General features: G+C 57.0%; 6 protein-coding genes across 6 annotated transcripts; 2 read left to right on the forward strand and 4 right to left on the reverse strand.

Moving 5' to 3' along the window:
- Nucleotide 1: 1 nt before the first annotated feature.
- B0H64DRAFT_386418 (40S ribosomal protein S13) lies at nt 2–1,228 on the reverse strand. The gene is made up of 4 exons (XM_062803132.1): nt 910–1,228; nt 804–836; nt 534–580; nt 2–447 (listed from the first exon to the last, which is right to left on the reverse strand). Exons 1-4 carry the CDS (start codon nt 1,109–1,111, stop codon nt 274–276), a joined length of 456 nt encoding a protein of 151 aa, XP_062662360.1. The 5' UTR covers nt 1,112–1,228; the 3' UTR covers nt 2–273.
- A 603-nt stretch (nt 1,229–1,831) lies between these two features.
- On the reverse strand, nt 1,832–4,201 carry B0H64DRAFT_354530 (uncharacterized protein). The gene is made up of 6 exons (XM_062801541.1): nt 4,035–4,201; nt 3,945–3,979; nt 2,745–3,881; nt 2,433–2,691; nt 2,157–2,368; nt 1,832–2,107 (listed from the first exon to the last, which is right to left on the reverse strand). The coding sequence occupies exons 1-6, from the start codon at nt 4,060–4,062 to the stop codon at nt 2,081–2,083; spliced, it is 1,698 nt and encodes a 565-aa protein (XP_062662361.1). The 5' UTR covers nt 4,063–4,201; the 3' UTR covers nt 1,832–2,080.
- Nucleotides 4,202–4,302: 101 nt separating this feature from the next.
- B0H64DRAFT_336384 (DNA glycosylase) lies at nt 4,303–5,811 on the forward strand (the record flags this gene model as incomplete). The annotated part of the gene is made up of 3 exons (XM_062801146.1): nt 4,303–4,583; nt 4,648–4,681; nt 4,737–5,811. Coding segments are annotated over exons 1-3 (1,191 nt in total), but the record flags the coding sequence as incomplete, so codon positions are not given.
- An 832-nt stretch (nt 5,812–6,643) lies between these two features.
- Nucleotides 6,644–8,458, reverse strand: B0H64DRAFT_386425 (ubiquitin-conjugating enzyme E2-binding protein). Its single transcript, XM_062803133.1, has 2 exons — nt 7,685–8,458; nt 6,644–7,312 (listed from the first exon to the last, which is right to left on the reverse strand). The coding sequence occupies exons 1-2, from the start codon at nt 8,300–8,302 to the stop codon at nt 6,701–6,703; spliced, it is 1,230 nt and encodes a 409-aa protein (XP_062662363.1). The 5' UTR covers nt 8,303–8,458; the 3' UTR covers nt 6,644–6,700.
- A 400-nt stretch (nt 8,459–8,858) lies between these two features.
- B0H64DRAFT_472071 (armadillo-type protein) lies at nt 8,859–12,521 on the forward strand (the record flags this gene model as incomplete). The annotated part of the gene is made up of 1 exon (XM_062807916.1): nt 8,859–12,521. The coding sequence occupies one exon, from the start codon at nt 8,859–8,861 to the stop codon at nt 12,519–12,521; it is 3,663 nt and encodes a 1,220-aa protein (XP_062662364.1).
- Nucleotides 12,522–21,022: 8,501 nt separating this feature from the next.
- Nucleotides 21,023–22,379, reverse strand: B0H64DRAFT_439288 (uncharacterized protein; the record flags this gene model as incomplete). The annotated part of the gene is made up of 2 exons (XM_062806416.1): nt 21,023–21,156; nt 21,218–22,379. The coding sequence occupies 2 exons, from the start codon at nt 22,377–22,379 to the stop codon at nt 21,023–21,025; spliced, it is 1,296 nt and encodes a 431-aa protein (XP_062662365.1).
- Between the last annotated feature and the right edge of the window lie 2,133 nt (nt 22,380–24,512).

Genomic DNA, 24,512 nt, shown 5'->3' on the forward strand with positions numbered 1-24,512 from the left:
AGTTGGGAGGAGGAGCAATGCATTGCATTTGTTTCCTCACTCGTCGCTCGTCATCCCATGCTTTTCGTGCCCGGGAGACAGCACTATCCTGCGCCCATTGCAGTAATCTAGAATGCAAGTTTCCTTTCCATTCCCCAACTCCAATGACCCGGACCAAACCTGCGGACGGCTACACAGCGGCGGGCCAAAAGCTGCAAAGAACCAGATCCTCCCCACGCTTCCGCCACCCAGCGAACCCCGTCTCGACACGACGTACCCTTCGCAGCGCTTCGCTTAGGCGACCATGGTGCTGGCGGTCGACGACTCGTACTTCCAGGTGGGGGGCAGGACACCGACGGTCTTGTAGTAGCGCGCAAGACGGTGGATACGCGACTCGATCAGAATGAGGCGGAACTTGGAGTCGCGGTCCTTGCGGTTGCGCTCAAGGTGCTTGCGGACGGCAACAGCCTGGGTCGGTTAGCAATCGCTTTATGCCGAAGGGGGCAGGGAGATGCCACACTCTCCAAGGAAAGAGCGGCACCCAAGTCTCATACCTTCTTGATAAGCATGTAAAGGTCCTCCGGGATATCGGGAGCAAGACCTGTACACACGATCACTCTGTCAGCCTGATGACCAAACAGAGGCATAGTCCATCTCTTGTCCATATTCCTTTCCCTTCCCACGCCTGCGCGTGTCATCCAGCTCGGTCGATCATGCGGGGTTCCACAGCATGGGCTCGTACGCGCGCAGGGCATCGTCGCATGTGGTGTTTTGGTACCATCTCTTTCTTTTCCCATATTCAAAGGAGCGGGCTCAATCCATACCGTTGCTCTTCAGGATCCGGAGGATCTTGTTACCTATCGCAGCACAGTTAGCACCGCCATTTCCCACTCCCATATTCCCTCCCCCAGAAAGGGATCCCAAACATACCGGTCACGATCTTGACCTGGGCAACGCCGTGGGAGTCACGGAGGACGACACCGATCTGCGAGGGGGTCGCGCCCTTCTTGGCGAGCTTGCAGATCTGGTCGACGACCTGCTCGGGGGTGGTCTTGAGCCAGGCGGGGGCGGTGCGCGAGTAGGGGATGGCCGAGGACGAAATGCCCTTGCCGTTGCTGTGAAGACGACCCATGGTGACGGTGTGGTTGTGTGTGGTGAGGTATCCGGAGACGGCGGTCGGGGGGGTTGTCGAGTTGGTCGCTGGCTGGCCGAGAAATCGATGCGAGTGAAATTTCCGAGTGAAGTTCGTGATTCTGTGGGCGGAGAAATTGGCTAGGGCCGGCACTGTGATTGGCTGCAAAGGCAGATCTGGCACGTGAGCATACCCGTGACCCAAATATTTGCCAAGGTTTTCTGCTAGGTGGGGCCGGCTGCGAAGTTAAAGTGGTAAATTTTTCTGCAAGCGAACCTCTCCTGCCTTTCCCACATCGAAAGACAACCACAGAGTGATGGTTTGTCGCGCTTGAGCGCGCTCTGTGCGGTTTGAGCTTCTTGCTTTTACATGGCCAACCGCCAACATGCGGTAACAAGTGATTATCGGCAGTCTCAGCAGGTAAGCAGCCGACATCTCTCTTCTTCCTCCAAGCCATTCCTCCCTGATGATCTCAACCTTTTTTACTATTTTCTGGTACCTCTTATGTTAGGGTCCTTCGGGACCCAATGAATTAAACGGACTTCTGATTTCCTTGGCATCATACCCTTCGTTTTCGAAGCATAAGATTGTCATGGGCAGAGCTAACTTGCTCATAGTTCCAACTTCGGTGACCCGTCAATGGCTAATCCGTAGGTTTTTTTGTGTGTCGTTATATAGCAAACTTCAATGAATACAACCAGCTTTGACTTGCCCAACGTCCCAAGCCGTCACTGTGCAATACTTGGATCGAGGTAACCCCGGTGTAGCTCCCCGTAGAACCGACTCCCTCGTCATTGATAATTGTACACGTTACTTAATGCCACCCGTTTCAAAAGAATAATAACCCCCGAAACCGAGGGCCCGAGAGAACATTGCGTTTTTGTGATGTTCAGCGCTTCGCATCCCGGCTAACCCGCATAGATAGATAGGTACCTAGCCATCAAAATCCCCATCGCTCGCTTTCACCCATTACCAAGCATTCACATCAAAGTTCTCCTATGCCGGGGTTAGCTGTGTAAATCACCAGGTGAAGAATTGATCGTACCTCAGGGAAATAGGTTGTCACGACAGTTCGATCAGCAAACTTCCTGCCGGCTAGCGCCTGTAGTGCCTTCGTCGCGGCTTCGGGCGTCTCGAACTTGATAAAGATCTTGCCAACGCCAGCCGACTGCCTGCTACCGCCGGCCGGTCTGGGGATCTTGATGGTCAGGATCTTGCCGAACTTTTCGCACTCCTCCTGGACATCGTCACGGATTTCTGGGAAATTGTCAGCAAAGCGTCCACCGGTTAGGTAGTCTAGTGGATGTGGACAATCAAATACCTTCGTAGTCATCGTTGTCCATCAGCTCGTCCGGCGTCACCATGTTCAGCAACTGGAGCACTCTGCCGGCTCCCGCGTCGGTCGATGTTGTGCCAGCAAGCATGGACATGGCATTGACACCCATCTCTCCGGAGACCTGGGTGATTCCGATGCTGGCCTTCTGCACCTTGAGCGCGCGCTCGCCGAGCATCATGTTGTGCAGGCCTTGTATGGCAACGCTGGTGACGCCTGGGTCGGTGTACTCGAGGAATGCGATACCCTGGAATTGTTAGTCGGTAGTGTACACGTTTCAAACGGACAAGGGAAGCGTACCCGTGACTCTTGCGTGCCGTTGTCCTTCGCCAAGACGAACGACTTTAACTTGCCGAAGCTGACGAGCAGCTCCATAACCTGATCCTCGGTCAAATACAGCGGCAGGTTGGTTACGCTGATCTTGTTTGGACTGTCGACCACCACAGTCGAGGGCCTGTCGGAATCCGGGTCATAGTTCGGGTCCTCGACGACTGCAGGCACGATGTAATCCTTCGGCCTGCGGATATGCAGTCCCTGAGGCGCCGCGCCATCGCCATTCGCCGCGTGCGCATCGTCCGCCTCCATTGATATGCCGTCCAACGCCAGCGCCACCGTCGCATCCGTGTTGTTCCTGAACTCGACCATGGCGAACGCCCGGTCGGTCGCGATTTGCGCTTGCAGGCAAGGGTCTGCGGTCTCGATGACGTTCAGGCCGTTGAGCTGGAGGTTGAAGAAGTTGGTTAGGCTCTCATCGGTGGCCGATGCGGGCAGATTCGAGATGATCAGGCGCTTGCTCTGGCGGGAGTTCGAGGGTTTGAGGGCGGCGTTGTTGACGGCACCGCCGGGTTGGTTCATGAACGCCTGGAGCTTGGTTGGATCCATCGCCTGCTGGCGCGGCGCGCCGGGAAGAGGGAACATGCCGGAAAGCTTGGCTTGCTCGGCCGTGACATTGTCGTACCCGGGTGGCTTGATATCCCACTGTGTCAAGCGCCTCCTCCGCTCGAGAATCGGGACCACATCGGTGAGATCAGGAGTCGGTTCGCGCTGCTTGGGGGGAGGCGACACGCTGCGCCGCCGTTCCCGCTCTCTGTCGTGGTCTCGGTCACGCCTAGGCCCTGGTCCGCGGCGGTCATCGATCAAGTCCCGCTCCGGACGACGCTCGCGCCGGTCGTCATCGTCCCTCCGGCCCCTGGCGCCCCGATCACGATCCCATTCCCTCTCGCCCCGATCGCCTCCCCGAGGACGGTCCCGGCCGGAGTAGCGGTCCTCACGCTCACGGTCGCGGTGGTTTCGGCTCGAGGAGTAAGCATCTACATCGCCATCTTCGCGACGGGATCGGCCGCTGCGGTAATCGGGTGAACGGGAGCGTCTGCGTCCGCTGCCTCTGTCTCGCGTATCGCCTCGATCGCGTCTATCGTCGCGATCTCTCCGCGAGGGCTAACGCAAAGTCATGTTAGCTTTGGCTGTGTCACAGATGGTGATGCAGGCGTAGGTACTTACAGGATAGTCGCGAGACGAGCCGTGTCGGCCACCATCTATGTCGCGTCAGTTAGCATTAATTCTGGCATTGATAGGAGGAGCCGAGCCTACCCCTGGAGCCGTAACTATCCACATTCATTGTAACTGCTGCGGTTGGTTGACAATTTTTGATGCGATCTTTAGGGTCGCAAGCATGGAGAGAGCTCGCAGGAACGTGATCTGAGGGCGTTCAAGTTGATCGCGAGGCTGGAACTTTTTTGGGGCGACAATGCGGGTGCTTGGCCACGCCAAGCAATCTGTTTCGGGCTAGGACAGTGGAGTTCTCTTTCCTCAGCTCGGCCCGCTGCAGTTCATTGAACTTCCCAAACCGGTCTCACCATGCACTTTTACCTTCAAATTACTCGTACTTGCAAGCATCACCACCTCCGGATCTTTTCAAATATATGGATCCCCCGCTCAATACGTACTGTGAAGGGTACTTACTTATTTGCAAATACGAGTATTTAATCATAATCTCTTGAATCTGACCTCGAGTCCAACGAACCTCCATTGTTATTCTCCGTATTTCTCAACATCCAATGGGAATGAAGGCGGCGGACTGGCGAAAGCTGCCCCTGAGTCTAACCGAGCTTTGCATCGAGACCACTCTCCGCTGTGGACGTATGTTTTTCGTTTCGTTTTAATCACCACCCTTTGCGAGAAGTCCGTTGACATTGTGTTGTAGAATCGTTTCGGTGGCAGAAAATCAACGAAGAATGGTGAGAATACATGCTTCATCACTCTGGGGTTTCTCTCCTGACATAGACTACCTAGGCACTGTGTGCTTCGAGGTCGACTCGTCTCGCTGAAGCAGGACTCGTCACATTTGCACTACCGAGTATCATGGCCCAAGACAACCGGTAACTTTTTGACGTCTCCAACCTCTGTGCCTGCGGGGTCCCCATCGCCCATAATAGCCAGCGGTAACAAGACCGAAGCGGATGATACGGAATCAATCTTGCACAGCTACTTTGCTCTTTCACTTTCAGTAGCCTCACTCTACAAGCAATGGGCTGCTTCCGACGCCAACTTTGCCCGCCGCGCACCCGCCTTCACGGGTATCCGCATCCTTAACCAGGACGCTTGGGAGGCTCTTGTCGCCTTCATCTGCAGCAGCAACAACAACATCTCTCGCATCAGCCAAATGGTGCAAAAGCTCTGCATCCATTATGGCCCCTACGTTGGGACCATTGAAGGCGAACCATTCCACGACTTCCCGGGCCCGGAGGCCTTGGCCGGTGACCAAGTCGAAGCCCACCTCCGCCAGCTCGGTTTCGGCTATCGCGCGAGGTACATCGCCGAAACAGCTCGCTTAGTATCCTCTGAAAAACCTGCAAACTGGCTTCTCCAGCTCCGGAACCCCGCCTGTCCGGCCGTCGGGGAGGCCACCACCACCGCCACCATCAAGCTCGAACCCGATGACACGCCAAAAGACGACATCAAGCCAGAACGAACTTCGAACACCAAGCCCCCAGTAACACCACCAACAACAGCAGAACAACAACAACAACCAACCTACCGCGCCGCGCACGAAGCCCTCCTCACGCTCCCGGGCGTCGGCCCTAAGGTATCGGACTGCGTCTGCTTGATGGGGCTGGGGTGGTGGGAGGCGGTACCCGTCGACACGCACGTGTGGCAGATCGCGCAGCGCGACTACAACTTCGGGAAGAATAGCGGCGGCAAGGGTGGCGGCAAAACGTTCACCAAGGCCATGCACGACGCCGTGGGCGACCACTTCCGCGGCATCTGGGGCGCCCACGCCGGCTGGGCGCAGAGCGTGCTGTTCACGGCGAACCTGAAGGCCTTTGCGGGACAGGCTGGGGCGGGGCGGTCTGGGGCGGGAAAGGCTGGGGGAGGTGATGCCGGGGAGGAGGAGGAGAAGAAGAAGAAGCGGGTGGTTGTTGGGGCCGCGGCGGGTGAGAGTTCGGATTCATTGTCTCGTGATGGCATGGCTGTGGTCAAGGTGGAGGATGCGGGGGTGAAGCCGGGCCGGAAGAGGAAAGTTGGTGCGGTGGCGAAGGAGTCTGGCGACAACAACTCCGTCAAAGGCTCAGGGGTCGCGGTCGAGACGCGGAGGATGAGCAAGAGACTAAGGTCCACCGTTCCGAGGTAGGCACATGAAACGTAATCACCATGTACACAGTAAACAGAGGTGCGCTTTTTGGATAGCAGCGCCAATTAATAACCCTAACCACTTTCGGAGACAATGACGAGCAGACTCCCTAAGGGCCAAGGGCCCTAAGTTGGCCATGTGAATATCCCACATATAGACACTACCATCCGGCACATCTCCAGGCCCCACCTTGACACAGTGCGGCCTGGAAAGGGGAGGGTTGCAGGTGGCAGGGTATATCATCTCGTAGGTTGTTCCAATAAGTCCCCCAATGGGAGCCGGTTTTCCTTCTGAGACCTCCGACATAAAGAGACTTGGCCTTCAACGACACAAGCTAAGTCTGAATGTAATACTAGTGTTGGAGGACGTATCAAACGGGGACCCCGGGGGGCTGGCGAACACGGCCGGCGGCGTGGTGGGCAGGCGGGCGATTGTACTCTTGATGGGATGTTGCTCCTCTGGAGGGGAGTGTTTTTGTTTTTGGCAAGGTGGTAAGGCAGCGCCGGACTAGAGCGGTAGAGAGGATATCGAAAAGGCGTATCTACCTGAATAACCAAGCAAGAAGACGTCTTCATTGGCAAGAAAGCCGCAAATCCTTGTATTGTTTGTGTTGTACTTATGACATTCACACTTTCTGCTCCCATCTCGTAAGCAACCCCACCTTCCACTCCTTGAACACGCGCTCCGTCGGCGGCAACAACGCGTTGCTGTCATCCAAATGCCGAATAACCTCGCCCAGCGCCTGTACTGGTAGATTTACCTCTAGAGAGTCACAGGTGACGGTCTCCAGCATCCTGTCGGCTTCCTCACGGGGCAGTGGCCGGTAGAGGAGTTTGATGGCTGGCGTGCGTTGCGGGATACCACTTGAGGAGTACACGATACTGCTATTGAGTACCCAAATGTGGATTGCATTTCCTGGACTGCCCTCGGCATGGCTTTCTTGTGCGGTTCCGTTTAGGGGGGTAATTAGAGACTTGGAGGACCCGGATCGAGATATGGTGGAAATGAGAGTGGCTGCGAGGCATTCTGGGATGGCCGGGGCGGCGGCTGAGGCGGATTTGCAGGATATCCGCCACTTGAGCAGAGTAACTGCGGAGGTTCGGAAGTTGAAAAATCCCAGATGCGCACGACAGGAAGAGCAGAAGACGTTCAGGTTAGGGGTATAGTTTGTTGTATCATTGGCCAACGAAAGGCCCTGTCTCTCTGTCATACCTTGGTCAAAGCCAGACAGAGAGAACTATAAACGAAGAAACCGTCAGCCACTGACTGACTGACTGGGAGTTGCTAAGGCGCGCCATATATGCATGTCCCTCCATTAATCCCAGAGCAGTCTCAACTTAAGAATGATCTGGCGAAGTGCGGAGGGTAGGCCGTCCACCAGAGGTAGCGATCCATCCCCTAAGGGAGGTTCGCCCAACCGGTAGCCTGCGTAAACAGGAAGATGTGCCGTGAACTTAATTTGGGGCATTTGTATCGGTATCCACTCCATCGAGGCCTTGTGAGCCGGCTTGGCTACCTTCTTGATGCCCAAAGCGAAGACTCCTTCGAGCAGCTCATAATAGGAAACGAGAGGCAGGGCGCACGAAGCACCCAACAATGCCAAACTTACCGTCACATTTTGACAATCCTTTTCTTCGAAGAGAAGCGTCGTCAAGTCCACAAAGCCGACACCCTCCTGGGCGGAGATGGCTGAGGAGGCGCCGTAGCCCCTCGCAGCGAGGCTCTCTTCACCGGCCTTTCCAGTTTCCTCGCTTGGGTTAGGGTGATGATGGTCAGGCTTATGACAATGCCAGAATTCCATCATCTCGGCCCAGTTCTCGCTGGGGAGATCTTTCCAGGCCTTAACGGAGCCAGAACAAACAACATCAGTGGCGCACTGTCGGCAAGCCACCCCGGATTTGGGGTCCAGATCTGTCGCCGACCAAACCATCTCGTCCAATTGATGTGATGGCGGGAGAGACGAAGCATCGAGAGCGAGCCGCCAGGAGAGAGATGTGCTCCCTTTTTGCTTGTCTTGGACAGGGAGCAAGGTGCCGCCGAGAGCTGTCTTTGCTGGGAGCGTCAGAAGATGTGTGCTGTCGCGGTGCTTGAGTTCGATTGTTCTGCAGTCAGCAAGAACGGCGACATGGGTTGAAGCATCGCATGGCGAAGAGAGCGACACGGCCAGGGAAATCTGGCGGATGTTGACGAGGAGCTCTGCATACAGAGCACAGTCGTCCGATGCCATTTTTTGTTGATTTTGTGTGTTGCGACTTTCCTTCCAATACAGCAGTTTGTTCTCTTCTCGGTCGCTGAGTTTCTGCCTAGTAAAATCGAAAGTTTAATCAAATTAACTTTTGAGTCATCCGGTGTCAAATTCAGTTTGAGCAAGAACAAAGGGCTGCCAGTAAGTGCAAGTTGAGGTTGTTCAGGCCCCGGTGGCTTACCTAATGCCATGGATCTTCGCTGTGCCAAGCCGTTTAGCGTGGCAGCCTCGCCAAACTTGCCGCCGAAATTTCAACACACGGCAACGGCGAGTGCTCCATCGCGCGCACGCCCCTTCAGCTTTCCGAGCTTCAACATCAGCAATTTCATCCTCTTTCCCTCCCTATCTCCCTCGATACAGCCATCATCCATCACGAGCCGCCATCAGCGACAACCCACGCGACTGTGGCGCCCATCACACGACACATTCCGCATCCAATATATCGATATCGCATCGGCAACCCGCCAACCCCCAACAAAGCATAAATCATAATCTCCAACGAATGGGATGAACGCAGCGCCGAGCGGGCAGCAGCACCATGTCGGACGCGGACTTTGAGCAGATCCGGAAGCTCCAGGCTGAGCGTAATGCCGTTGCCGCCGCGAAGAAAGGTTCTCGGACCTTCGACCCCGCCAACCAACGCGCTGACACCTCTACCAAGGCCAAGCTGAGCGAAGCCTGGGACACGGATCTCTACGAACGCGAGAATGGCGCCGATAAGTTTGCCGGTTACCACAGCTCTCTACCCGGCGCCGATGGCGATGACGAGGAGATGGCCGATGCCGACAGCTCGCGTCGCCTAGTCGGCCAGTACACTGCCACCCGCTCCCAGATTGACGAGTTTGCGCGCGGCAATGGCGTTGAGGAGGACGACGTCCTTGCTGGCCGCGGTGAGCGCAGCAACCGCATCACCGACCGCGAGACCGACTATCAGAAACGCCGCTTTGACCGCGGCTTGGACCCGACACGCGCCGATCCCTTTGCTGCCAACCGGCAGGAAGGTGCAGCCCAGGAAGGCGAGACCTACCGCTCTATCATGGAGCGCCGTGATATTGAGCGGGAGGAGGAGCGCGTTCGCCAAGCTATCGAGCAAAAGATGAAGGATGGGCCGGTAGGAGAGCACCAGCCAATGCTGAAAGACTCTGCGGATAAGGAGAATGAAGGTGCAGCATCCGCCGACGCCGCGGCCGGCCGCAAGCGCAAGAAGAGGTGGGACGTTGCCTCGGCCGAGACAACGGAGGAGGCCGCTCCTGCTCCAGCCGAGCCCAAGAAGAGATCGCGCTGGGACCAAACGCCTTCTGTCCCAGCCATCGGAGCCGAACCAGGGGCTGAGTCGAAGAAGAGGTCCAGGTGGGACCAGGCTCCGTCTGCCACGCCCATCGGCAACGTTGGCCTAGCTACCCCGATGCACCCTACCCAAGGGGCGGTGTTGCCCACCGCTTTTGGCACAGATGCGTCGAGTCGATACATGCCCCTCAGCGACGAAGAGCTTGACGCGATGCTTCCCGGCCCCGAGGAGGGTTACAAAGTTCTTGAGCCTCCGCCCGGCTATGCACCAGTACGGGCTCCCGCACACAAGCTGGTCTCGGCACCAACACCGGCAACGGGGTTCATGATGCAGGATCCCAGCAGCGGGCGCGTCACAGGTCAGCAGATGCCCAAGGAGATCCCCGGCGTCGGCGATCTACAGTTCTTCAAGCCCGAAGACATGACCTACTTTGGGAAACTGACGGACGGATCAAACGAGGATGATCTCAGCGTCGACGAGCTCAAGGAGAGGAAGATCATGCGTCTTCTGTTGAAGGTCAAGAATGGCACTCCTCCGATGAGGAAGACTGCGCTCAGACAACTCACAGATAACGCACGAAACTTTGGCGCCGGGCCGTTGTTCAACCAGATCCTTCCCCTGCTCATGGAGAAGACGCTCGAGGACCAGGAGCGTCATCTTCTCGTCAAGGTCATCGACCGCATCCTCTACAAGCTGGACGACATGGTCCGGCCATACGTGCACAAGATCCTAGTCGTTATTGAGCCGCTGCTCATCGACCAAGACTACTATGCTCGGGTCGAGGGTCGTGAGATTATCTCCAACCTCGCCAAAGCGGCGGGTCTCGCGACCATGATTAGCGTCATGCGTCCGGATATCGACCACACAGACGAATACGTCAGGAACACCACCGCCCGAGCATTCGCCGTCGTCGCCTCTGCTCTAGGTATCCCCGCCCTCCTCCCCTTCCTCAGGGCCGTCTGTCGCAGCAAAAAGTCGTGGCAGGCACGCCATACCGGTGTCAAGATCGTGCAGCAAATACCCATCTTGATGGGCTGCGCAGTTCTGCCCCACCTAAAACAGCTCGTCGACTGCATCGGCCCCAACTTGAACGATGAACAAACCAAGGTGCGGACCGTGACCAGTTTGGCCATCGCTGCTCTGGCCGAGGCGTCGAACCCGTACGGTATTGAGAGTTTCGACGACATCCTCAACCCCCTATGGACTGGTGCCCGGAAGCAGCGAGGCAAGGGTCTGGCGGGTTTCTTGAAGGCGGTTGGTTACATCATTCCCTTGATGGACGAGGATTACGCAAACTACTACACCAGCCAAATCATGGAGATCCTCCTCCGCGAGTTCGCATCTCCCGACGAAGAGATGAAGAAGGTCGTGTTGAAGGTCGTCTCGCAGTGCGCCGCCACCGATGGAGTCACGGCGGGTTACCTGAAGGAGCACGTCCTGGACGAGTTCTTCAAGAGCTTCTGGGTGCGGCGCATGGCTCTCGACAAGCGCAACTACAGGCAAGTGGTCGAGACCACAGTTGACATCGGCCAGAAGGTCGGCGTCAGCGAGATCCTCGAAAGGGTCGTCGCCAACCTGAAGGACGAGAGCGAAGCATACCGCAAGATGACGGTCGAGACGGTCGAGAAAGTAGTGGCTTCTCTCGGCGCGGCTGACATTGGTGAGCGCTTGGAGGAGCGGCTCATCGACGGTATCCTCCATGCGTTCCAGGAGCAGAGCGTCGAGGATATCGTCATGCTCAACGGCTTCGGCTCGGTGGTCAACGCCCTCGGCACACGCTGCAAGCCATACCTCCCTCAAATTGTCAGCACAATCCTCTGGCGACTTAACAACAAATCAGCTACCGTCCGCCAACAAGCAGCCGACCTCGTCTCACGCATTGCTATGGTCATGAAGCAGTGTGGCGAGGATGCCCTCATGGGCAAGCTAGGCATCGTCCTCTACGAGTATCTCGGTGAAGAGTACCCAGAAGTGCTTGGTTCCATCCTCGGCGCTCTCCGCTCTATTGTCACCGTCGTCGGCATCAGCCAGATGCAGCCGCCCATCAAAGACCTCCTCCCGCGCCTCACCCCTATTCTCCGCAACCGCCACGAAAAAGTCCAGGAAAATACTATCGACCTGGTCGGGCGTATCGCCGACCGCGGCCCAGAGAGCGTCAACGCGCGCGAGTGGATGCGAATCTGCTTCGAGCTGCTCGACATGCTGAAGGCTCACAAGAAGGGCATCCGCCGCGCGGCCAACAACACGTTCGGTTTCATCGCCAAGGCCATCGGCCCTCAGGATGTGCTCGCCACCCTGCTCAACAACCTGCGCGTGCAGGAGCGCCAGTCCCGCGTCAACACTGCCGTCGCCATCGGCATCGTCGCCGAGACGTGCGCGCCCTTCACCGTCCTGCCCGCCCTGATGAACGAGTACCGCGTGCCGGAGCTGAACGTGCAAAACGGCGTGCTCAAGTCGCTCTCCTTCCTGTTCGAGTACATCGGCGAGATGGCCAAGGACTACGTCTACGCCGTCACCCCCTTGCTCGAGGACGCGCTCATCGACCGCGACCAGGTCCATCGGCAGACGGCCGCCAGCGTGGTCAAGCACATCGCCCTCGGCGTCGTCGGCCTCGGCTGCGAGGACGCCATGGTCCACCTGCTCAACCTGCTCTACCCCAACCTGTTCGAGACCAGCCCCCACGTCATCGACCGCATCGTCGAGGCCATCGAGGCCGTCCGCATGGCCGTCGGCCCGGGCCTCGTGCTCAACTACGTCTGGGCCGGGCTCTTCCACCCGGCCAGGAAGGTCCGCACCCCCTACTGGCGCCTGTATAATGATGCGTATGTGTGGGGCGCCGATGCTATGGTGCCGTATTATCCGAACTTGGTCGAGGAGGGCATTGATCGCGGGGAGTTGGCGGTGGTTCTTTAATAATCTTTTTTGAAAGCGAGTGGCTTTTGTTTGGGCTGGCTTCGGTAGGGTAGGGCAGGCAGGCAGACAGCAATATCAGATGGTTTCTCTTTTCCATTGGGGTGTGTCACCTGTCCACGGCTTGGTGTGCGAGTCATGTATGGTGTTGGATAGGTGGCTGCTCGGATGGTCTACAACATGTTGTCGTTTGAGCTGTATGGTGTATTGCATAGTTTAGGAGTCTTAATATTTTGGTTTGCTTCATCCACCTCTGCTGTACAGTCACTCGGTTGTGCCTTAGGTGTAGATGTTCTAGCTGGGCGTAATGTTGGTGGAAGAATGGCAAGTTGGTGTCGCTGACCCAAATACTCAAGCCAGGTTACGATATGCATAGAACTGGGAATGAGTATTCGGGTTATGTGACCCTCGGTAATGTCCCTTTGCCTGTCGGTTCTCTGGTTGTCCTTTCCACTCCGCATGTTTAACGTCAAAGATGAACATACCGCCATCATCGACGTTGGACGTCATGCTTGACATGTAACGAATAGACACCAATGTACTTTGGGTAACTCTAGATCTGACCTCTGGAGTCACGGGTTTCGGAGGGCATATCGTACAGGTACAGTTCCATTCCCCAGCTGAACCCAACCGGCCGAGGTCAGAGTGCCCCTAAACTGCCAATAAGCATGATCCTCTACCGGTCACCATCTCTCATTCGCGCAGGACAGTAGTTATCAGACAAACACCATTCGGACACTCCAGTGTCAGAGCCGCGTAAACAAGCTAACAATAACCACTCCTCGAGTTACGCAACCACGCGGTCAGAGCTGTGCCTTGTTGCACTGCAGTCGGAGAATAGTCGTCACACACCCACCGTACGACGCCGGGCAGTTCTGCAAGGCTTGTGCAGCATCAAGGACACGTTGCCCAGCCTTCGTCGTACCGCGGAGTCGACCCGGGCCTCATCACCAACAATGGCGAGGTTTCCGAGCCTCTCAGGGGTATGTTCAACCGTCAAGACTTCGACTGGGGACGGGATTGGGGCGTTGGAGACACTCGTCCCGTCAAGGACAGGGAGACAGATTGCAGTCAACGCTGTTCCTTGTAGGGGATTTTTCCCTTCCCGCATTCGATCGAGATCCAACCCAACTTGGGCCTGCTCGGTACTCGCAGTCCCGGTGACAGACCGCGCTCAACTTCAACCCCTGGCCGCTAAACGATATCCGAACCTTGCGCAAGGTGACACCAAACGCTTCTCGCCTCGAATGGTCATGCAGAAACACGACGCATCTGGTATATCCCCCCACCGTGTCTTTAACCACTACCGCATTCCACGACAACGACAGCCGGGCCACAACCAACCAGGGACTAACCCAGGACCACCTGTGTGTAAGAAGGAACCGTTACACAACGACTCCAGCCCGGGCTGACGAAAGAAAGGTGGCATGGTAACGTTATGGTGTCGCATCTTCCCATGACGAAGTCGACGCCGACACGGTCAACAATTTCCAACGGAGTCGTACCCCTGAAGTCAGCAAGAGCCCAGCTGCGACCCTCTTACGCTCTCTCCCGTCCTCACCTTCCACACCCAGCAGGTCCAGAACGTGAAACAGAACGGTACTGCACACTGCACGCCATATTGAACCGGCATATCCCCGGACTAACCGGGGGGAGGATAAACGCTGTCCGGCCCGTGCTGGCTGTTTTTGCCCCTTCCAGACCCCGTCCCGAAGCACAGCCCTCGGCGTGGTCCCGGATGAGACGCTAACTCCCTCCTCTCCCGGCCGCAACCCCTTTTCGACCACCCCGGGAGGAGTGACAGCGAGGGTGACAGTGGCACATGGGGTGACCGAACCACGTGTAGGGATGGGATGCGGTTGGCTGCTCTCCCTTTCACACGCAAAGATCCCGCCGGCTTCGGACACGCCGCCCTGTCACCCCCAACCGACCCTCGTCCCGTTTGAGAAGGGGGAGTCTCTCCCAGGATCGGATCACCGCACCGGATCGGTTCAAATCTCAAATCCCCCATCGCGAAGCGTGGTGAGGTCCACTCTCCATCCAACACAGTACGGACAAGCAAGGTAGCAGCAGCAGTATACTTACACATCCATCCGGCTCTCGAACAAGCCAGAGCCGACAACAGTAACAACAACAACAAAGCGGAAAAAACAAACCCCGGTATCCACGCCCGGCAGATTGATGCCCCATCTCACTTCTCATCAATCTCGCTCCCGGGACGACAAGACAGGACAAGAGCCATCCCGAACCGGAAAAAAACCCCCACACACCACACCATGACCACCACCCACACCGCGCACACACGCCCCCCCTGGTCGCCCTGGCCCCCCGCCCTACACTCGGAAGAAAAAAAACAAAAAAACAAGCGGTGTATCCGTATGGTGGGTAAACTAACCAACTACTGTAGCGGAATGGAGCGCGCAAGTTCGCTCTCTCGCTCGCGTGTGAGTGTGTGTGAGAGTGCAGACACCACTGCATGCACACTTGTCTGGTTCTGGTTACGGCACAGGCACCACGACTAGTGTCATCCACATCCACTCACACACACACACACAGAGTACAGAGAGGACCCGGCCTACCGACCCCAGGACCCGAACCAGCCCGGCAAATGGGGGTCCAGGCCCCTCGAATGGGAGGTGCAGGTGGGAAAAGGGGCTCTCTCTCTCGCGCTCTCTCTGACCTCTGGGCTGCTGGTGGCTTTCTTTGTGTGACCCAGACAGGCCGGGCGCCGGTAGGGATGGGATGGGATGGGATGGGATTGTCTGATCATGTTTGTATGTAGTATGTACTGTACTTGTGCGAGTACGTCCACACACAGAAACGCGCACTCACACACCATGGCAGGATTAGGAAGGTGAGTCCGTCCCCTTCCCTCCAGTCCCCGTCCGGGCTCCTCCTCCTCCTCACCCCATTATGACATGGCCGGTCTCGTGCGCAAGAACGGATGGGGATCTCGGTGAAGCTGCCGGATGGGACTTCGAGGTGAGGAGGAGGAATGGAGCAGTGGTGGGGAACGCAGGCACAGAACGATCTGGGCAAAAGGTCGAAAAACCTTGACATGGTTAAATACCGAACAGGGTCGGTTTTGAGCGGAGCCAGTAACGACAGGAAACGCAATGGGATGTCACTCTGACCCGGACATGGACTGTGACATGAGTTGCTGTGTCTGCGAGGTAAAATGAGAAAATTTGAGCAATCACAGACATCGCAAAGGGACTTCCACGCCGAATCCAGGGTCCTTGACAAGGAGGCCATGACCGCAGTCTGGCCGGAGAAGATGGCATTCTGCGAATTGCCGTCACGGACGGTGTCGGGGTATCCAGTCAAGCCAGCTTATGCCCGACCCGAACACGGCCGGGGCGGGTCCGGAGCCAGGGACGGTGCAGCACAGGTGCAGCAGAGCCCAAGAAATAAAATAAAAAATAATCACCCAGTCCACCTAGCACCACCCAAAACCCTCTTCCACCACCAACAACCCTCATGGCGCACCCCCATCGTGGTGGATGGCACCTTTCGGTTCGGCTGCTGGAAGGAAGGCACCCCAGAAACCACAAATTGAACCTCAAATTCCCGCCCGCCCCTGTCCTTGTATCCCGCACCTGTTCGCAAATTGGACCATGCTCACGCACAGAAACCCCCCAGTCCGATGAGATCATGGCTTGTTTCAGATTCTGCATTCCCGGGTGCTGCGCCTCAGTGGTCTCGGTTCGTGTGTGGGGCTCAACGTAACGGTGCTGATGGATGGAACCCTCTTTGTGTGTCGCACGCATGGCCAGTCGCACTCTTTCCTTCGGGGTTCCCGTTCGCCTGTGGGAAATGTCCAAAAAGTCCGTCTGATATTTGGCAAATTTTGCCCACATTCCAACATGGCTAAATCCCTAGGGAAAGCAGCGCGTGGTAACCCGTCGATGCGACTACGGCTGGCGGTCTTTCCTCGGTCCTTTTCCCCAGTTGTGAATCGAAGGAGAGGAAACAGAGAGTTATCGCGAGGCTCAAGTGGACGCCGCGTAGAGAGTGTGATGTGGTGGGCTGTCCAGGGGTAGTTACCGAGCCTTGCTAGCCGACAAGCCATCTCCGCCCTACAGGAGCAAGAGCGAAATGGATTGCTGAGACCTTGGTTATTGCCCTTCTTTGATGGCCGCAGAGCGAGTCGTATCGAGATTCACACACTATACACACATGACTCACTCTGCCATTCCTACCCGCAGGCTGTTTTGACCGTGATACTATCGCCGCAAGTCGTGTTTCTCGCGCGGGCAATGGTCCCCGGTTGACTTACACAGTCTAAGGTCAACCGCCTTGGCGGGTTGGGGGTGGCCGGGCATGGGAAGCAAGCCCAGGCCAACCCATGACGTCACCCCGTTTCGGCGCTAGTGGAGTGTATCTCGACGACGCGCGAGATCACGAACAGGTCAGAACCCAGTTCACGAGGGTAACTGGCCTGGTGAAGGAGCTTGTCCTCGCCGTCCTCGATCACGGAAGGCCACCTTACGATGCCTTACGATGCACAACCGCCATTCACAATGGACGTGACGTCGTGGACAGCACCAGGAACACCCCCTCGAGGTCATGGTGTCCCCCCAGCCGATTGCCATGATGTTGCCCGAAGGCGCATCGAGATCTCTGCTGCTTCGCTGTGGTTGGGTGGGAGCCGACTGCGGGGTTTTGAGGTCGGCGAACCTTCATCGGGCTGCAACTCGACTAGGTAGCCCAATCTCTCGAGGTTGGGGCGGATGATGGCGATTGGATATTGGATATCGGAGGATGGGGTGAATCTGGCAAAACATCCCGCTGTCTAACGAGCGGAGTGGCAGCCTTGACAAAGACGTAATCACAAGCCGGCTCCCTTCGTTAGGCTCGGCTTGTTGTGTCTTGACGTCGAGCTGAGGAAGCTGAAACGTTATTCCGCAAGCCATAGGTCGATTGCCCTGGCCGCTGAATGGCCGCTGAATGGTCGCTGTCTCTGCTGTATCGAGCTGTTGCCGCTGCGAGATGCGAATTTTCCACCGAGACGCTTCCCCGCGAAAGCCCCAGAGCCCCCTCCAGGCTGTGGACAGGCAAAAGGACCCTGACGATCCTTCGTCGCAAGCTCTCGTTTTCCGTGGGCGTTGATTGGACTATGGAATTTGTGGAGCGCTGTCGCCATCTTGACTGCAGGACATCCACCCTCCAAGATCTCGCCTGGAATGAGGGATTAGAATACCACCAGGCCGCGGGGCTTCGTAATGTCGCGAGGCGGAAAGTTGCCAGACCTTTCAAATCGAGCAAAATGGCCTTTGAGGTCTAATTAGCGCCATTGCCGTAGTTTCTTACCCGTCGACGTCATCGGGCGGGACTTCAATAGCCTGCAGCCAACCTCGATGTCTAGCTGGGGTGCACTGTGACGTAGGAAAACATCAAAGTTGGTCACGCCGGCATGGCCTTGGCCGTTCAGTAGTTCACGCAAACACACTCCGCTTCTCTCCATCTTCACATTCCGCCGTGTTGGCTCCACCTCGGGCTAGACAGGACCACGCTGTCCACTCTTGCTCTTGATGTAGCTTCCGGGATGGGTCCGGTCGACTTGTTGCGAGCTTCGGTCTTAGGACCGAAATGGCCCTATCTGCCGAATGGAGTCCGTTTCGGTGTCTTGTAGGTTGGCCTCGGTTGGTCCCTCGAGAGCAGAGTTTGGCCGTGTCGCGGCGTGGTGTCAGCATCCGAGTGCGTCACCGGCGTCGAATAAGAATGCCTCATGTGGCTGGCTCCGTCACACCGCACTCCATATCCTCTCTTCTCTCTGCTCCTTAGTCAAAGCCGGCTTTTGGATAGCATGACCCGTCTCGAGAGGAACCCTCTTCCTAGTCGATTGCTTTCCGCTCCAAACACGGCCGCATGTTGGGTCAGGAGGAAAGACTCGCGGCCGCCAATATCGTGCAATATCTGGAGCCGTCCACTGGAGGTTGCCACCTAGGCGGCCGTGCGGGTCTTGCGACCGGTTATAAATGAGGTTGACGAGCGGTGGTGGCTCGTTGCAGCGCGGCTCCGTGTTGTTCACATGTGAGACCCCCACAGTCTTCAACGGCATCCACCGGCTCCGCGTCGTCCCCCGGCCTTGGAGTACCGGAGCCGAGATTCTGCAGTCGATCAGCAGGTTCCAGAAGAGCGTTCACGCCTTTGCCGCCCCGCTAGTGCTTGTTCATCGGGCAGTGCCCCGACGAGTAATGATCTGAGCTGTCGCAGCGGCTTCGCCTTGTGCCAGACGCACTGATTTGCGCACATGAAACAACGGGCAGCCAAGGTCCTGGGAAAGGTACATGCCTTTCTCGTCGAAAAGCCGCCTCAAGTTTGCTCCACAAGCAGGTATCCGAAGCCTGTTTCGTCAATGAAGATTTCGCTGTCGCCCCCGTCATCAACTCCGCCACCGCTCTTCTCCATCTGTTTGGTCGGATGGGGCTGTCTTGATACTCGAGAGGGGGCAATTCACGATTCCTCTCGGGTAAGCCGCGGTCAGGAAGACAGCAAGGGGACTGAAGATCCTCTTCCCCTTCCGGTCATCTTGCCTCCCGCAACACCTTCCGAAGGGCCCCCACCCACTTGGGTCCCCTTCACAGGGCGTTCCAGCCGGGTGAAGCCCCTTTGGCGGGGCGGGAAGTCCGGGGCGTAACTGAACCGAGCGAACGAGTCGTCGCCAAATGTTGCTGCCTCTTCTGCACCCGCAGGATGCATGTTCTGCCCTCACTCGTATCCCTGTCTTTTTCGCCCAGACAGCTGCTTCTGGTCCGCGATTTCGACCGAATAGAGGTTAGAGCGTGCAAGTCGTTCGACCTTGCTCAGCGTGGGAAGTGAAGCTAGCTGGAACGTGTGTCTCACTGGCGAGAATGCTTGTCAACCGCTTGCTTTGTGTCCTTCCTGTCTGTCAGTGTCATGCCATCTCGTCTGAGAGACCCCACCAGCCACGGAGCCGAGCTGGCGGTTGGATGTAAGTGCCGCGGCTAGAACAGACGCCCCTTGTCCCCACGATATCGCAACCTGGGACTCCAGGCGGTTAGTGCAACTCTGGTAAGGAGGGTGGGCACAGAGACGAAAGAAGCAGTTGGTGCCGATCTACGCACGATGGAGGAACCGACCAACGCGGCTCCGGCGGGGAACGGGCCATTTGAAGGCGGCCATTGCCCTCCCAGCCTCGAGTTGCAGTTGATGCGGACCCATGCTTGCATGCTTGCATAGTACTTTGCGCGGGAGTCTCCCCCATGCGGGGTGCTGCAGTCATGCTCGGTTTGGCATGGCCCTGCATTGTCTGCTCGGACGGTCGAGATTGCGATTGGGAAGGTAATTGTCTTGAAACAGTACTAGATGAGGTGTGGATATGGTACTTGGGTCCCGGAAGCGTCATGTGTGCGATGAGAGTTGATGATTTGCCGACAGCTGAGTGTTGTCATGGGGTTTGTGATGGGAAAGATGGAAATCAGGAAAGGCCAAGGTGTCATCCCAAAGAATTCAGTTGCGGAAGGCAGAAGGGGGGGCGATTCGATTATGGGCTGTCCCGTTGTTGGTGGTGGCTTCCTTAAACTGCAAGATGCCGCAGGGAGGGAAAGAGCGATGGTCTTGAGAAAATTGGAATTCTAGGCAGCTATTGACAACCCAACCTCCTAGTAGCTGGAACGTGAAGATGGAAAGCGTTGCAGGAATTCCATCCTCTCAGCGTCTGGTTTCATTCACATGCCTTCGTTGCTGTCACCATGAAAAAAAAGAAGAGAAGAAAAAAATGGAGAGCGCATGTGAGCCAAGATTGTACTAACTGTACATGATTAAGTGACCTAAGTCTAGGCAGGTTGGTGTACCTGCGATAGAGTAGGTTGTTAGGTAGATATATCTAGCTGTGTGCATTCGTGTACACTTCCCAACTCCTCGTCATCGCCGAATCCCCTGTATCTACCCGATCATCCAGGGCAACAATTCGTATACGTTGCGGTTTGCCGTAGGAAATGTCCCATTTCACTCCTCCCCCTTCCCCCTTTCCCCAGGCCCACCTTTCCACATTGCCCCCCTTTCCCAAACCAGAAACTCCCCAGAGCCGTTTTGGTGGCCGACACAAAGCGAAATAATGTAACATGCAGCGAGAGAGAGTACAGAATGTGAGGGCGCGCCCTGTCAATCCAAGCCAAGGAAATGTTTGCTGCCCGTCTGTGGACAACAACCCAGGAAGCATGATCCCCAAACGCCGATCCATGAGGGTATCCACCCAAGGCATCTCCTCCCCTGTCGCCGCGCTGGGAGATGCCCTTCCGCCCGATCATGAGACCTCAAGAGAAGATGATTAAAAGGCGATATTATCAAGTGACGTTGAAGGAGAGGATGGTCCCGACGGCCCGTTGGCAGGGCCAGTGGTGTCGTGGGTGTCGGTTTCGCGCACGCAGCGGTCGAATCGGAATTAAAAAGGTTGTATGTGAAGTCTATCGAGGATGTCGTGCAAAGGTGAAAGCGGTCCGTGCTGCGAGGCTGTGTTGGAACCAAGGTAGGTAACTTTACGGGGACTCGTGTGTCTCTGAGCCCGTGTCCGAGGGGGTCTCGCCGCCTCTCTTATGGACCTTCTTATGCCGGCGGAGGTTTGATACTACCGAAAACCGGCGGCCACAGCCATCGACTTCGCAACCAAACGCTGGGAAGGATAGAGTTAGTATCTTTGACTAAATATGTCGCCAACTAGATGAGGTGCTTACGTTTCTCTCCCGTGTGGCTGTACATGTGTGTTTGCAGCGAGCTGGGCCTCGTAAATCGCTTATCGCAGACTTTGCACTTGTGCTTCTTCTGCGCGCTGGACGACACCCTGGAGCTGAATGAACCCATCATGGACTGAGGTGCGGGCGGCTGGCTGGACATGAGACCTTGGGGCCTGGGGAGTGTCCGTCCCGACAACGATTCGATGTCGGACCCCGCCGCGGAATAATCGCTAACCGACCCATCAACAGAGCCTCCGTAATAACCACTGAACCCGGCCGACGACATGCTAGAGGTCGAGGAGTGTGTCGAGGGGAACCCGTACGAGTCCGCCGAACCGCGCGCCCTGTTGCGCACGTCGTAGATATTCCGGGGCGTGTCCTGGCTCATGGAGAGCATCCCATGGCTCGCCTCCAGCGCATCCTGGAAGCTCCTCCGGTCATCCGGCTGCAGGGCTCTGTCATCACGGTCAGATAATGCGCATCCCGGGGCGCCTGCGCCTGCCCCGCCGTGGGCTGGGGCGCGCAGATTCGCAGGGCTGGAGGCTACTGACTGTTGTTGCGAGTATCTCCTCGAGCTGTCTTCGTGCCCAAGAGCAAAGGTCCCCCTCATCTGTGCTGGGGCGTAGCCGAGCTGCTCGTACGGCGACGCCGACGCAGGTGCGTACGATGCGTTCACCGGCGAGGCCGAGCTCGTGTATGCCGACGCGTCGTACGCGGCCGACGTGGTCGGCTGCTGTAGTCGGTTTAAGCTGAAGGCATCTTGTGGCATCGACAGCATCTCGTGTTGCCTGTAGACGCCCGAGATCGGGGCGCTGGCCCCCGAGGCGGCCGTGACTGGGAGAGAACCGTAGGGCGCCATCGAGGTACTGCTTCCTGTCGTGGCGGCGTGCTGTCCGTGCTGGGGATGTTGAGGGTGCTGCGAGTTGGGTGGTTGTCTGGGAAGGGTGCTGAGGTTGAGGTGAGGGAGGCCAGCAGCGCTGCTGTCCTGGTTGCCGGCGTAAAGGGGGTGTTGTTGGCTCCCGCCTTGGGGTGCTGGTCCCGTCGGCGACGACGAGGACCAAGGATCCGAGAAATGAGGTTGGCTCGAGTAGGAAGGCATGTGGTGGAAGTTCAATGGACCGAAGCGGCGCCGACTGTGGTCATCGGTCATGGTCATGGTCATGGTGAGATTTCGAATAGTGAGGTCGACAAGCTGTCTCTCTTCCGGCCCAACTTGGAAGTGAGATCACCCAGAGTAGCGATGCTGATCAAAGTGTGGCAGCCGAGAGTCGAGAAGGACGGATCAGCGCCCTTATGTGTCTTTGAGGGTGCGACAGAATTGAGACGGGGATGGCATGCGCGGGCATGGAGCAGTCTGCGCTAGGGCCCAATGTGGTTCACCAACCAAGCCAGTGTCGTCTGAACCTTATTGCCCACTTTGGCCTGCGGGACTGGGAGTGGGGATGGATGTGGTTTCAAGGCAACCTCTGACGAGTGTCCGGCAGAGCGATCGACGGTTGAAATATCCCTTCCCAAGGGGGGTGCTGCCAGGGCGGGCCTGCCAATTGGGATGAGTGGGACTGTGTGAACGGCGCGGAGCAGGGCTTACAGCCGGGTGGGAAGGTGTGAACGCAGCGGGTGGCACGCCCTCCCTCTTGAGGATCAGCGAAGCCCGATGGGATGTGGGACTCGCTCGAGATCCGGTGATGCTTGATGCCGGGAAGCCCAGACCAGAGTCGTGGGGTCTGGTACCTGGAGAGCTGGAGAGGCGTTGCTGAGAGATCAAACAGCGCCTGACTAGCCCGACTGGGGAGAGCAGGGCTTGGGGTTCAGGCCGAAACAGGCCTTGTCCAGGACGATCCGGGGGAATTGACGGTCAAATTTGGGGCGAGTGTAAGTGCGGGATGTGTGGCGGCTGGCGAGAAGTCCTGTGTGAAGCTGCACAACGCTGGCTTGAGAGAAGGTATTCCGCTTGTGCTTGGTAACAATGTAAAGAAGTTTTATGCTACTGCTTTGCTGTCACCTTTTTTCGGGCGAAGGAGAGGTGTCGGGATGAAAAGGAGGACCGGAGAGACCACTGGCAAGCTTTAACGAGGGGGGCCATCGCCCTCACCCCGTCAAGGAAACAATGAAGTCAGCGGTCAGTGGCCAGCGTGCCAGCCAGACAAGAGCCGGTGTGTGTGTGGGTGCCTGCACAACGCAAGCCCGCCTGCCTCGCCCACCAGCGAGCGTTGAGCAAGACCCTGGACGTCTGGCAGGGCTCCAGAGGCAAAAGCTGGGGGGGTCGTCCCCGCCGCGACCGGGGAGGGGGGTATGTGGTGGAACTCGGGCAGGGTCTTTCTGCCGGAGGCAGTGGCTCCAACACAGTCCGGCGGGGCCGGGAGATATTACACTGTGTACTCGAGGGTTGACCAGAGATTTGTTCAAGTCGGGGCGTGTACTGTGCATGGCTCCTTTGCTCATGCTTGCGAGGCTGCTTTCCAGGCCGTTACCGGGTTGATGGAGAGTATCCCGTCCGTCCCCAGGGGAAGAGTGACAAGAGTCGGTGGCGCATACACAATCAACACATCTACGGAATTGCTTCCGAAATATTCGCATTTTGTATGTCCGCGGCAACCCAATGCACTCAGCTCAGTGCCGGGCTGGCGTTGTCGTGTCATGCAGGGTCTCGACATGGCTTGCTCAGGTCGTAATTTCTCGGTCGAATTCGGCGGAGGCCATGATGCCAGGGGTTTGATGCTTTCGACTACCGTGAAGGGCCCCGGGACTACCCATTGCGTAACGGAGGCGGCTGAAGGGCAGCAAGACCAAGTTTTGGAGCCGTGGTTTTTGCTTTGTTGCGTCGGGTCGGGTAAGCAAGAACGGGGGTTGTCGTTCTGGCAGCAGCGTGCCTGCGAGGCACGGGAAAGTAGCGGGGATCGAATTCTGTCGGAATTGCATGCCTGGCACTGAACTGGGCCCGAATTGGCAGGAGCCAAGAGCAAAGCAAGCAAATCATCTGGGTGCAGCCAGGGCATCGCTCTGCCGACAGTGTCTAACCTCAAAAGGAAAGGCGTACGTACTGTTTGGGCCAATGACTAGGGCACGTCGCCTCCGGGAGTAACTGACCCCTGCGCGGCGTCTTTCAAAACTGCGACGCTGTCACAGTTGCCATGATGGGTTTTGACAGTCAGGGTGGAATGCTTGTAAACTGTGTAACTCTGTAACTGCTACTGCGGTGTGTGCTTTGATTGGACTTGCTAGCTTATTTCATCACCGCATGCTCTCATCACACTGGTAGTTTAGGATCAGTTTTTTATAGCTGCAGAGGAATGGA

The sequence above is a fragment of the Chaetomium fimeti genome (genome assembly GCF_033439085.1).
Source record: "Chaetomium fimeti strain CBS 168.71 chromosome Unknown B0H64scaffold_2, whole genome shotgun sequence".
NCBI lineage: Eukaryota > Fungi > Ascomycota > Sordariomycetes > Sordariales > Chaetomiaceae > Chaetomium > Chaetomium fimeti.